At 35.1% G+C, this 13,532-nt stretch overlaps 1 protein-coding gene across 8 annotated transcripts in view; it reads left to right on the top strand.

Annotated features, from left to right (window-relative positions):
* Nucleotides 1–9,713, top strand: part of PPIP5K2 (diphosphoinositol pentakisphosphate kinase 2) — a 110,998-nt gene extending 101,285 nt beyond the window's left edge. For all 8 annotated transcript variants that reach the window (XM_036737381.1, XM_036737372.1, XM_036737350.1 and 5 more), the window contains 2 exons: nt 1,024–1,143; nt 7,990–9,713. In XM_036737381.1, the coding sequence (XP_036593276.1) occupies nt 1,024–1,143; nt 7,990–8,069 (200 nt within the window). In that variant the 3' untranslated portion in view covers nt 8,070–9,713. The remainder of the gene's footprint in view (nt 1–1,023; nt 1,144–7,989) is intronic.
* Nucleotides 9,714–13,532: the final 3,819 nt, after the last annotated feature.

The following is a 13,532-nucleotide window of genomic DNA, read 5'->3' as shown; positions in this document are numbered from 1 at the left end:
TGGAAGTCAGAGTACCTGGTTCAAATCCTGGCTCTTTACCACCTCTTTGACCTTGGAAAAAACGCTTGAACTCTTTGAATCCAAAATAGTTCTTTCATGAAAGGAGTTAGACTAAATAATCTCTAAGATCCTTTCCAATTCTAAATATTTAATCCTATGAAATAGTCATCATAGAGGAAGAAAAAGTTGGCAAGACAGCAATTTGACTCAGCCTAGTTTATAAATCTAACTTGTGAATACATCTCTCTGTAAAGTGAAAGAAACAAAATGTGAGTTGAAATCGAAATACCGTTTTTGTATTTCTGTTCATTTAGGAAGAATACTATTATTTATTGCATACACACACATACACACACACACACACACACATATACTAGGTGTTTATGGAAGAGCTAGTTGGTTAAGCTAAATTAAATTATCTTATTAGTTCCAATTTAGTTGTTTCCTTAAGCATTAATCAATAAAGTTATGTTAAAATAGAATCTCAGAATACTGACAATGAGGCTAAAATAGAACTGTGTGAATTTTACTTAGGAAATAAAATAGAAAGTGAGTCAATTATCTCTAATGATCCAGTACCCTTTTTTCTCGTCTAAGTAAATTGATAAATTTTGTATGAAATGTACAAGTGAGCCACATTTATGAGATATAAATGAAATGTTGAATGAACAACTCAAGAGGAGATAACCAGGGCTAGGAAAGGTGAAGAAATGTGTAGTCAAGGGAAGTGATGCACATTAACAGTTTATTTTTTTTTACAGAAATTTTTTCCATAGACTATGAATTGAAATGCATGTTATTTGTAGTATAAACAGAACATTTAATTGATTAAAAGAAAGAGGAATTATTTTTAATTTAAAGTTTCCATTATGACACGTTTATTTGTTTAATAGAGTTTGGAATCAGTTTAATTGTTAGAATGTATATACAAGTAAGACCGCTGAATGTGGCAAGTGAAGTTTCTCAAAATGCAAAGGTAAAATTTTTTAAAGGTAATTTTTTTAATATCTTGTTTGCTTTTAGGTTCTCAGCTTTGCGATTCAAGTCCACCTCCAAGAAGAAAAATATCTTTAAATACCTACACACCTACAAAGATTCTCCCAACACCGTCTTGCATTATAAAGACAACTAGAGGAAGCAAAGGTGTGTATGTGTGTGTGTGTGTGTGTCTTTCATGACAAATGTAAAATATCTTGTATTTTATGCACATTCTATTTTTAAACCAGTATTATAAATGCAAAGCTTTTTTGTATCATGATTGTCATAGCTTGGCAATTTATAATAGTGAACCTAGACTAAAAAGTCATTATACTCTATTTGCGATATTTTCCTATTAGCTACTATTTACTTTCACCTTTTTCTTTCTGTTCTTCCCAGTCTTTTCCATGAAAATTCATGCTTTGGAAAAAAAACATTTTTTTTATGTTACAAAACTTTTCCTTTCCTTCCAAACCATTTTATGAACCAGCCTGAAACCTCATCTTTATCATTATCTGAAAGTATTTAAATTCCATAATTCTTATACTATTATGCTTTCCAGAGCTAGAGACATTGCCATTATGATCTGTACAAATATCAATAAAATCAGTGGCCTTTGTTAGTATTCATTTTCCTTGACTTCTTTTCATTCAACATTGCAGGCTATTCTTCTCAAAACTTTATCCTTTTATTTCTATGACACTGGACTATATTTTTTCCTACTGCTTTGATCTATTGCTCTTCCCTTTTGACAATTCTTCCATCTTTCATCCCTTAAATGTGGGTTTTTCCTAGGGTTTTATTCTTGCCCTTCCATTCTTCTATAAATTTTTCTCTAATTAAAGCCATGGTAATATAGATGAGCTCTCTGTCATATCTCTAGTCTGTCTCTAATTCCAACTTCTCTCTTGAGATGCAGTCTGTATTTCTGTCTCCTTGACACTTAGATATCTTACTGTCACCTCAAATTCAACAATCTCTGAAGCCAAAGATCACCTTCCACACTTCAAACCAAGCCCTTCTGACTGCTTACTTTGTCCTTGGCTCAAAACCTGGAAACCATCTTTAACCATTTTGACATCACTTTCAATTTCCCATCACTGTCTAGTTAGTGCTCACCAAAATCCCTCTCTCTTGAACTAGTCCCTCACTTTCTCTTCCTATCACCTTTATCAGCTTCTTCCTGGACTGTTGTGTAATAACTCCCATCTCTTATTTAACTTACATATTGTAACCAGATTAAACTTCCTAAAGCACTACTCAGATGGTGCTATTCTCCCAAGCAAAAACCTTCTGTGGCTGGCCATTTCCTTCCTTATTAAGTCCAAATTCAAAGATGTCTAAAATTTGATTCCAACTTACTCAATTTTCATTACTGTCCCAAATGAACTCTCTACCTGCCATTCAAATCAGTCTCACATTTCCGGAAACATATCTGCCCTGTTTGTTTCTTCTGTAATGCCTATACCTGTCTATGCTTATAAAGTTGTACTTGTCCTTCAAATCTTGAATCAAATGCCACCTCCAGTATAAGATTTTACCCTTTTGTATTTTTCGAAAGAGTAGATTCTGTTTTCCTCACTAGATTATAAATCCTTCAAGGGCAAGTGTTGTTTTTTTTTTTTCATTTGTATCTTTCCACAGAATGTCGTAGAGCCTTCTGAAAACTCAGTAATATTGGTTATGTTTCGTTTACCAAGATTTTATAGTTTTAGGTGTTTATTTTTTACTTTTCCTTGCCTGTCCTATGATCACAGAATCTCAGAGTTTGGAAAGATCTTATTAGGCCTTCCAGTCCAACTCATATCTGAAAAAGAATTCTTTCTATAATATGTCTGATATATGTTGATTTGATATCTGATATATAATGATAAGTGATCATTCCTTTATTTGAATATCTCCAGTGAAAGGAAACCTTCCTACTACCTTCCAAAGAAGCCCATTTCTCTTCTGGAATTCTTAATTTAATTATTAAGAAGTTTTTACTTTCAGGTCTAAATTTGCCTCTCCACAATTTCCATCTTTGCAGTTCTGCTCTCTGGGACCAAACAGAACAAGTGTAATCCCATTTCTTTGTGACAGCCTTTCTGATATTTAACAGCTATAATGTTCCCTCCATAAGTTCTTTCTTCTACAGTCTAAACTTACCCAGTTCTTTGAACTAATCTTCATATCATATGATCTCAGGCCCTTCACTCTTTTTTGTCCTGCTTATCAGTGCCTTTCTTAACACCCCAGAACTGAATATTACTACAAGTACGATTTGATCAGGTCATAATACAATAATATTACCACTTCATCAGAACTGAATATTATGCCTCTTTTAAGGCAACCTTAGGTCCCAGTACCTTTCTTAGCTGCCCTATCATGCTGCTGACTCATTGAACTCACAGTCCACCAAAATCCCCAGATCTTTTTCAGATGAACTTCCCTTGCCTCCTCTATTTTTTACTTGCATAGTTGATTCTTGAACTTAACTGTAAAACTACTACATTTCACCTTATTACATTTAGCCTTAAATTGAATTGGAAAGTCTACCTAGCTATGAGACCTTAGGCAACCAATTTCACATCTCTTTATCTTCTCACCTGTAAAATGAGAAGATTTAGTCTAACCTTTAAGATCCCTTCTAGATGTAAAATTCTATTCTGTGTCATTCAAGAAACTGGTTTTCGTTGCCTGTAATAACTGTTGAACTGATTCGACAACCTGAAACCCAGATTATGTCATTGGACGATATTTTATCTAGCTATCTTTATTACCCATTATTTCCTAACATAGACTTGCAATTGTTGAGACTGAAAATGACTGAACAATAACGAAAATAGTATCTTGGGGCTTGAAAAAATCAACACAATGTCATCTGAGTATAGGAGTATCACAAGAACTTTGCTGTCTATATGGATTTGGACTTTCCATGAGATAGCCTCTACGATCATGGCAAACACCTTCAGCATATGTCTCCTTTTTATGTGTCACTTGATATTAATCAGCAAATTATCAGAGTTCTCTCTTTTGTTACGTTTTAAAGAATCTTGTATGATTTTAACACATGCATAAGAAAAATCTTGTTGGAGGAGTGTATAAGGTGACAGCTTGTTCTACCCAAATCAAATGCCTTTTCATAGTTAAACAATCATAGTGGGTTCATAAGATATTGCACCTTTCATTAAATTATGAGATCTTGTTGCCCCTGTAGAGATGATGTCCACTGTAGAAGATCATTTGCAGAAGACTACCTATTCCCTTGTCACACTTCATCAAGGATCTCTTCAGTATGCATATAGATTATGCTTACAAAACTTTATAGAGATAAGAAAGAAGGCATGTAGGTTGATGGTTTTTAGCATTCTACCAGTCACCTTTCGGGAAATGAGGAGATGGATAACAAAAAGATCCAAGTTTTTTTTCATGTTTTTTGTTATCCCTTCTTTCATATATACCTTGGAAATTGATTCCTCAATACCCTCAATTATCATCTCCGGTATGTCTTTTCCCTTTATATACTTGACATAATGCAACTCTTCCAATCTTTGTTTTCTTCACTCGAGTTTCCAGTTATTCATACAACATATATAGTACTATAATGTTAAAGTCCAAATGTGGTGACTCCTCTTTGTTTAATTGGTGAAGAGTTTGTCATATAAATCTTGACAGATCTTTCTATCTTTCAATTGTCGCTAAACTTTCTTTAACTGGTTTTTTCTTCTCCGTCCCATTTTGTGAGGCCCTACTACTCATATTTTCCACCACTCTCATCTATAAGATTTTTACAAACAAGTTTAATATTTTGAACTGCTGTTGTTCTTTGCTACCATATTTCTCTGCTTAATAATGAGATCAGGTGTTGTTGCCTAAGGTGGTTTCTAGGCTTTGTTGATGTCCTCATGGCAGTTAATTGATTTGTTTCAAATTCTCTAGGAAATGCTTAATCTATTACAGTGTACTTCCTTCCATCTATTTCTTTTTTGCATTGACAAGATTTTTTTTAAGTCAAGTTGAAGTTGTTTTAATTGAACACAAAGTTCCTTACTTTTATTCTCTAACTTTGTATTAATTTTGTTCTTTGCTCTAACAAGGCTCAATGGTAAAACTCTCTACAGTTAGCTTATCTAGGAAGAACCCTCACATCAGTAACAAGCTGTTTTCTGTCCACTAAAATAGAATCAATTTCATTTTCTGCCATATTTGCCACATCTGGCACCTCCCAACTCTCTTTTTACAAGAAAATATCTATAATATATAGGCAAGGGATTATTCTCTCACATACCTTATTCGTAAATCAAAGTGTTCACTGTCTTTCCCATGCTCACCTTTGCAATGAAGTCTTTGAAGTCCCCAAGTAAATCTTGATTTAATTTGGAGGGTTTGATTAAGTTCTTAATAGAATTTCTTAATCTTATCCTCTATGGTAGCTGTTGGTGTATTCGCTGCAGTTACTGTCATGGCAACATTTTTGATAAGTAGTTCTTAGCACTGAGTAGCTATAACCAGATGTCGTTGCCCTTGGCTGGACTACAAGACCAATTTTGTCAATTCCTTTATTTTGCTTCTTCAAAGAGAAACTTTGAGCCATTCTTCAATTTAGTTGCAACTTCTTTTCATCTTATCACTTCATTTATAGCAAAAATATCAGTATCAATACCAGTCAGTTCCTCTATTACATCTCCTTGTTGGTTATTTTAAAAGGATCTCATCTTTAGAGTATTATTAGCTAAGTTAAATTAATATATATATGCAGTTTAACACCTATGAGACTCTCGGCCCCCTTTATCACATTGTCTGTCACTCAGATACCTTTAGTACAGAAGTAGAAGAAGACCACCCAATAATAAGAGCCATTTTGTATTTTCCTTGGCTTGCCATCATCAAAGAATTCATGAAGTAACATGTCTACTGATGTTGAGCTTCTCTATACTTGTCTAACCTGGCCCTTGTAAATAGATGTAGACTTTCCAGATATACTATATTTGAAGTATTTCCTGCATGGTAGAGACTGCCAGGGCTTATGCTCTGCTGGTATCATTTCTGAGAACCCAGAGTCACCACCATTCACAGTGATGGGTCAGAGAGGACTTCTAATACAGTCATAATTATTTATTCCTGAAGATATCAGTAGAGCACAAGCTCTGGCAAGATGTGCACAACTAAAGCCTCTAGTGTTAGCTTGATGATAGACATCTCTTACACGGGCGTCACTTTAGAGAAGCTCATCACCTGGTTGGTTGTTGGATGATTTTTTTATTAACTCATTACATCTCAGAGAATTGTTCATTAGCTACTTAGACTGTGAACTCTCTGGAAGCAAGGATGATTTTTTTGCCTTTCTTTGTATCTACAGTGCTTTGCTTGGTGTCTGGCACCTGGTAGTCACTTGATAAATGCTAAGTGACTAAGACCAGCCCCTAAGTTATGGAGGTTGCATTTTGTGTCAGTGACAAGTTCCTACACTGATATTAGGGACCCTTGAATCGTTAAAGTATATAATTTCACTTGTTTTATGGTATGAGACAGGGAGTTTGGTTGGGAATTACCAGTGTGGACACTCTATTGATCAACAGATGGATGGATGGATGGATGGATAGATAGATATACATACAACTGTTCTACAATTTATGGCTTGAAAGTTGCCAGGGAAATTGAAGTGTTATGTGACTTAGAAAACTACTTGTTATAGACAGGACTTAAACCTAGGCCTTGCATTCAAGGCCAGTCCACTATCCACTATGCTACACTGCTTTTCATCTAATATTTTAGAGGGGAATATGACACTATATCAAAATTTTCTCAGGGAGCCCATAGTCACAGAATATCAAAGTTCTGTTGAGCATAGCTTAAGAAATGCTGGCATGGGAAAAAGTTATAAAGTTGGACTTGGATTATTGTAAGGGATGTTTTCAATGTTTTTGTCTAAAAGAAGCAAATGCAATCTGAGAATCAAGAGAAACTGATAGTAGACTTTGAAGCAACAGATGGATTATCTTTACTCTATCCCATTGAAGTGGGACAATACCTTCCCAATGATAGCATTGTAGCAAAAGAAATGGCTACTAAATTATTAGGGCAGTTCAGGCTTAACCCTTAAGTTTTTCTACCCAGGCTATAGCTGAGTCAGCTACTTGGCTCAACATTCAAAAAATTATATGCATGGATTGAGTGTGGTCTTAGCCTTCTCCATGATAGGAAACCCATTTGCACTTAAAAAGTACACTAGAAATCCAGAATGAGCTTGTCCTGTGATCCTAACCATGTGGACATTATCTACATTAAACTCCTTGTTTTCTTCTGTACCCCTGAGTTTTTCTCAATATTTGGTCCTACCTTGTTCATATGAGAAATGTTCCATTACAAAGTATGATGACACCCTCATTTTTTTATAGATGAGGAAACTGAGGCCTAGAGACAAAAACAAATACTTTAACCAACTGCTTTTGCCTTTATACTATGATCCTCTTACGTCCATATCTGTAGGACTAATTGACCCCAAATTTCCATAATCAAGAATTCAAAAAATCATGTCGGCCTTGAAGCTATGCCACCTCTGCAAAAGTCCTTTACTGATTCCCATTTCATGTCCTCAGTTGTTATTGAAACCCACTATATACATTTTGTCTTTATTTGTGTGCAAATTGTTCTCTTCCCCCACTTTCAAAAATAGAAGCTCCTTGAATTGCAGGAACTGTTTTAGCTTTGTCTGTCTCTGGCATGTAGTACATAGAAGGCTGTTAATTAATGGTTATTGAATTGGTTTCAGTTCTCCCTGGTATCAGGTTATTTTATGAATTCAATAATATTGCCATTTACCCTGATATCTTAGTTTTGAGCACTATAATGCTGACCACAAAGAAGTAGAATGTGAATAGCATTGCCTAAATATTTTCAAAGTTGTTCCAACATGGATCTCTACTTTCATTAAAAATTATTTTTTGTTCATCGTTTTGCTAGAAAATGCTATTTGGATTTATCAGAATCTTGTAAAACTATGCAATCGTTTTTTTTTTTCCTGTGTAGACAACAGTGCTTCTAAAAAGACTCCAGATAACAAAGAAGAAGATGCAACTGAACAAAAAGAAACATCTGAGGAGAAATGAAATCTTTTTGAAACTGGAACCAGCTGCCCCCCCACCCCCCCAAAAAAATACTGGGGGGAAAAAAGGACACAATAAACCTTTACTTCTCAAAGCCATTCATTTAAGTTTCTTGTTGTACGCTGTGTATCCATTTAAATGTTTTCAGAGCTGCTTTACACTTTTGCATATATTCAGGTAAAAGGGTCTTTTGTTGCCGTCTTTAAGTATTTAAGACAGAGTTCTCCTGAATGTTTAGTCAGTTGTAACTTTGTATATTAAAAATGCTACACAATTTTTTTGAGTGTCTGATGTTTACTGTAGACCTGTGGTGGAGGAAGAAAAGTGGTGGGAAAAGCCTCACTAGTATATACTGTAGTGGCTCTGGTAATGTCCCTCTACAGTATGATAGTCCTCTATTTTCAGAGGATTGCAAATTGGTATTGAAAACCTTTCTTAGGTTGAAACAGCAGCCTGAGAACACTGTTTATTTAAGTATATTTCCAGAAAGATCTCATTGACCATTTAAGTTAAAATCTTTTACATTATGGAGATTGTTGCTAAAGTGATCACTTGTGCTGCAATATTTAGACATCTGGAGTATTATTGAAGGGGGGAAATTTCTTCTGTCTGTGCTTTGAATTTTTTTAATGTGTTATATATATGTTTAAGTTAAATCCAATATTATTTGAGGACTAAATTTGCATAGTTGGAATTAATATATCCTTATACAAAAAAATGTAAAAATTACTTTGTAGAAAAACTTCTTATACATACATGTTCTTATAAGGAGTGCTTTTGTTCATCAGAAAATAGTTTGTTTCATGTATTTACAAGAAAACATTTCTTTGGGTTTAATTTTTTTCAAAGGTAACTTTACAAATTTTCCAGTAGGAGAAATTTTAAATGATATGTACCTGCTCTTAAATAATAATGATGACCCTTTTCAGCTTAAGGAATTCCATCCCCAAATTGAGCGACCTTGTTAGAATAATTGGATGTTAACTGTTCAGACTTAAAAACCTAACAGAAGTCTTAGGTTAGTAATGTTTGTACCACCTTCATTATTTCTGTGATTATTTTAAAGTCATCTCATTATAAAATAACAAACTTAGGCATTTTGAATGGGTGCTTTTAAAATTATCAGATTTTTAGCATAATTGTCTGAGATCATTGTGTGTTGTGATTTCATCTATGGCATGAAGAATTAAGTCTTCAGAATTATCATCCTCTCATTCTTTTTACTGCCTCATTTATTGAGTCACTTAAGACTATAAACCAAACAAGAAAGCCTGATACCAAGAAACCCATGTATTACAAATTAGATAACTTCTCTTCGTAGAATATTAGCTTAACATTTAAGGATAAGTAACACTCAATATGAACAGAATTTATTCTGTCTCAAAGGGGAAACTGTACTAATTGTGAAATGATCATATATAAAATGGCATTTAGAAAATAAGCTTAAGTGCTGGTTAGATAAAGGTACCAAATACAAAGGACACAAAAACATATGACTTCATACATTTCACATGAATGTAAATGTATAATATAAGCATTCGAATGTACTTGTTAAATTTCCTGTGTTTTAAGTGTGCTTATCATTCCATTAAAATTTTCATTTTAAAATAGTTGCTGAGCTTAATAAAATGTCAGTTTCTGTGGCTAGTGTCTGAATATTATTTAAACATTGGGTGGTATTAATAAGCTTCCCCCCAACACACACACACACTTTTTTTTTTTACTTCCAGCTCTAAAATTTGTGACTCCAATTTTAGGAATAGAATAAAATTGTATTTTAATGAGAAATTGCTCCATTACTCTTCCTTTCACTTAGACTGTTTAAATAATGCTAGAAAACTTGTAATTTTAAAATAAGGACTAAATCATATGTTTAACCACCACACACTCATTGTACACATCAGAGTGGATTTCTGGTAATTCCACTAAGTGTACTGCAAGTAGCAAAATTTTACTTTAGTTACCAACTGACCAGATCTTTTACAATAATTTATAATAAGATATACATCCATTCTATAGGCAGAATATATAACCTACTTTAAGGGCTGTGATACAGAAAGAGCACTGGGATTGGACCTGGATTCATTGAGCAAATTAATACTTCTCTGGATCTCCATTTCCTTATCTGCAAAATGAGAAAGTTGGACTAGATCTCTTCCAGCTTTCAGTTTATGGTCCCTTTAGAACTGGAAGGGCTTGCTCAGAACAATCTTGGCCCTAAACCAAGTATAAAACTTTTATTTACAATGTCATGGTTGTTTCTAGATATTTAACTTATTTATGGTCACTAAATTCTATTCTACAAGTGTTTATTTCTTGGTTTTCTTCAAATGCTACCAGAAGATCTGATAGACAAGCCATTTTTTCTCTCATACTACTTAATACTAGTAAGGCCATTAAGAGATCACCTAGTCCACCTGCTCAATTTACAGGTGAGGGAACTAAGGCTCAGGGATTAAGGGAACTGTATAAACACAGCTTCTGGGCAGCTAGGTAGCACAATGGTTAGAGTGTCAGGCCTGGAGTCAGGACTCATCTTCTGAGTTCAAATTTGGCCTCAAATACTAGCTGTGTGACCCTGGCCAACTCACTTAGCCCTGTTTGCCTCTGTTTCCTCATCTGTAAAATGAGTTGGAGAAGGAAATGGCAAACCACTTCAGTATCTTTGCCAAGAAAAGCCCAAATGGGGTCACAAAGAGACAACTAAAATGACAGTAACAGCAACATAATTGCAGCTGGACTGTGGCAGCACAGTCACCCAATATTAGCTGAAATCTTAACCTAGCACCTCCAAATCCAGAGCTTGGTTCTTCATTTGCAAAATGAGGATTAAATAATCTCTTGAAATCCCTTTCAGCTCTTGCATTCTAGGGTTCTAAAGCCTAACTGCAGCTAACTGATCTCTCAAAATGCAAAGAACAGTTTCCTTAGTATGAGAATTTTAGACTTGAAGGGCTCACTGTGGCCATCTAATCTAATCTATACCTGAAAAGAAATCCCATATACCTGACATATAATCATCCAACTCTGCTTAAAACCTGCAAGGAAGGAGGTGTCCATCACCTCCCAAGACAATGTGTTCCATACGGATAGCTTTATTTGTTAGGAAATTTTTCCTGACATCATGCCTAATCTCTTTGCAACATGCTTCTGATTCTGTTCTCTTAGGCCAAACAGAACAAGTCTAACCTTCTAGAATGTTAGCCCTTTAGACACTTGCATTCAGCTATCCTGTCCTTCCTGTCCCTTTCTATTTCCCACTCCCACCCCGAGTCTTCTCCAAGCTAAACATGTCTAGTTCTTTCACTGATTCTCATAGGACATGGACTTAAGGTGCTCCATTATCCCAGCTGCTGTCCTCTGGATGCTTTTCCAGCTTATCAGTGTACTTCCTAAACTATGGCACCTGAAATGGAACACAACTCCCAGTGTTACCTGAACAAGGAATGTTCCTGGCAACTATTTATGGCCCAATATCACCTTAGTTTTTTTGGTTGCTACATTATACTGATGTCGCCACACCACACAATGATGACCCATTGAACTTTAACCCCTAGCCCTCTGCCCAGATCTTTTAACCAAACAGCTAACTATACTTCCTTCATCTTGTGAAACTGATTTTTGAAACACCCCTTTTACAAAGCTAGCAAACAAGAGAAAAAAAATTACATCTCTATCAGTCACCCTGGAGCCTGAGTATCCAAACACCCTGGAGAGTTATTGGAAAAGCATTTGTTAAATACATAACTATATTCCAGGCACTAATTGTTGGCACAAAATACAGACATACCTTGGAGATACTGTGGGTTTGGTTCCAGACTACAATAAAGTAAAGAATATTGCAATAATGTGAGTCACATGAAATTTTTTGTTTCCCAGTGCTTATAAAAGTTACGTTTATACTATATTTTAGTCTATTTAAGTGTGCAATAGCATTATGTCTAAAAAAATGTACATACCTTAATTTAAAGATACTTTATTGCTAAAAAACAAAATGCTAACCACCATCACTTGAGCCTTCAATGAGTGATAATCTTTTCATTAGTGGAGGGTCTTGTCTGGACATTGGTGGTTGCTGAAGGTTGGGGCGGCTGTGGCAATTTCTTAAAATAAGAAAACAAGTTTGTAGCATCTATTGACTCTTCTTTCACTTGAACACTTAGAGGCAATTGTAAGGTTATTAATTGGCCTAATTTCAATATTGTTGTGTCTCAGAGAATAGGGAAGCCTGAGGAGAGGAGGAGAGATTGGGGAACTGCCAGTTGGTGGAGCACTCAAAACGCACACAACATTTATTAAGTTCACCATATAAACTTGGTCCATGGCAGCCCAAAATAATTACAGTAGTGGCATCAAAGATCACTGATCACAGATCACCATAACAGATATAACAGGAGGTTCAGTTTGAAATATTTTTAGAATTACCAAAATGTGACACAGAGACACAATGTGAGTGTGTGTTACTGGAAAAAATGGCACTGATAGACTTGTTCAATGCAGAATTGCCACAATCCTTTAGTTTCTTTAAAAAAAAATGCAATAGGGGGCAGCTAGGTGGCACAGTGAGTACAGCACCGGCCCTGGAGTCAGGGGGACCTGAGTTCAAATCCAGCCTTGGAGACTTGACACACTTCCTAGCTGTGTGACCTTGGGCAAGTCACTTAATCCCAATTGCCCTGCCTTCCCCCCACAAAAAAAAATGCAGTTTCTGCAAAGTGTAATAAAACAAGACATACCCATATACAAAAGGAGCTTACATCCTAACAGGAGAGTGGTGAGACAAGAGCTCTCTATTTGACAAAAACTACTGGGAAAAGTAGAAAGCAGTTTGGGAGGAATTGGGTATAGAACAATATCACAAACCATATACCAAGATAAGGTCAAAATGGGTACATGCTTTAGACATAAAGGGTAATATGATAACCAAATTATTGGAGCATGAAATATTTTATCTGTCAGATCTATGGATGAGGGAAGAACTTATAACCAAATGAGAGAGAGCATTATGGGATAGAAAATGGATAGTTTTGATTACATCGGATTAAAAAGGTTTTGTACAAACAGAACCAAAACAGCCAAGATTAGAGGGAAAACAGGAAACTGGGAAAAGTTTTTTATAAATTTCTCCGATAAAGGTCTTATTTCTCAAATATGTAGAGAAATGAGTCAATTTATAAGAATATGAGTCATTCCCCAATTAATAAATGGTCAAAGGATATGATCAGGGAGTTTTCGGGAGAAGAAATCACAGTTATCTACAATCATATAAAAATGTTCTAAATCACTATTGATTAGAGAAATGAAAATTGAATAATTCTGAGATACCACCTCACATCTATCAAATTGGTTAACACTACAGAAAAGGAAAGTAACACATGTTGGAGGGGATATGGAAAAATTGGGATACTTATGCATGGTTGGTGGAGTTGTGAACTGATTCAACCATTCTGGAGAGCAATTTGGATC

The sequence above is a fragment of the Trichosurus vulpecula genome, chromosome 1 (assembly GCF_011100635.1).
Source record: "Trichosurus vulpecula isolate mTriVul1 chromosome 1, mTriVul1.pri, whole genome shotgun sequence".
In the NCBI taxonomy this organism is placed as follows: Eukaryota; Metazoa; Chordata; class Mammalia; order Diprotodontia; family Phalangeridae; genus Trichosurus; species Trichosurus vulpecula.
Note: the sequence above shows the minus strand (reverse complement) of the source record. Positions and strands in the feature narration are given on the sequence as shown.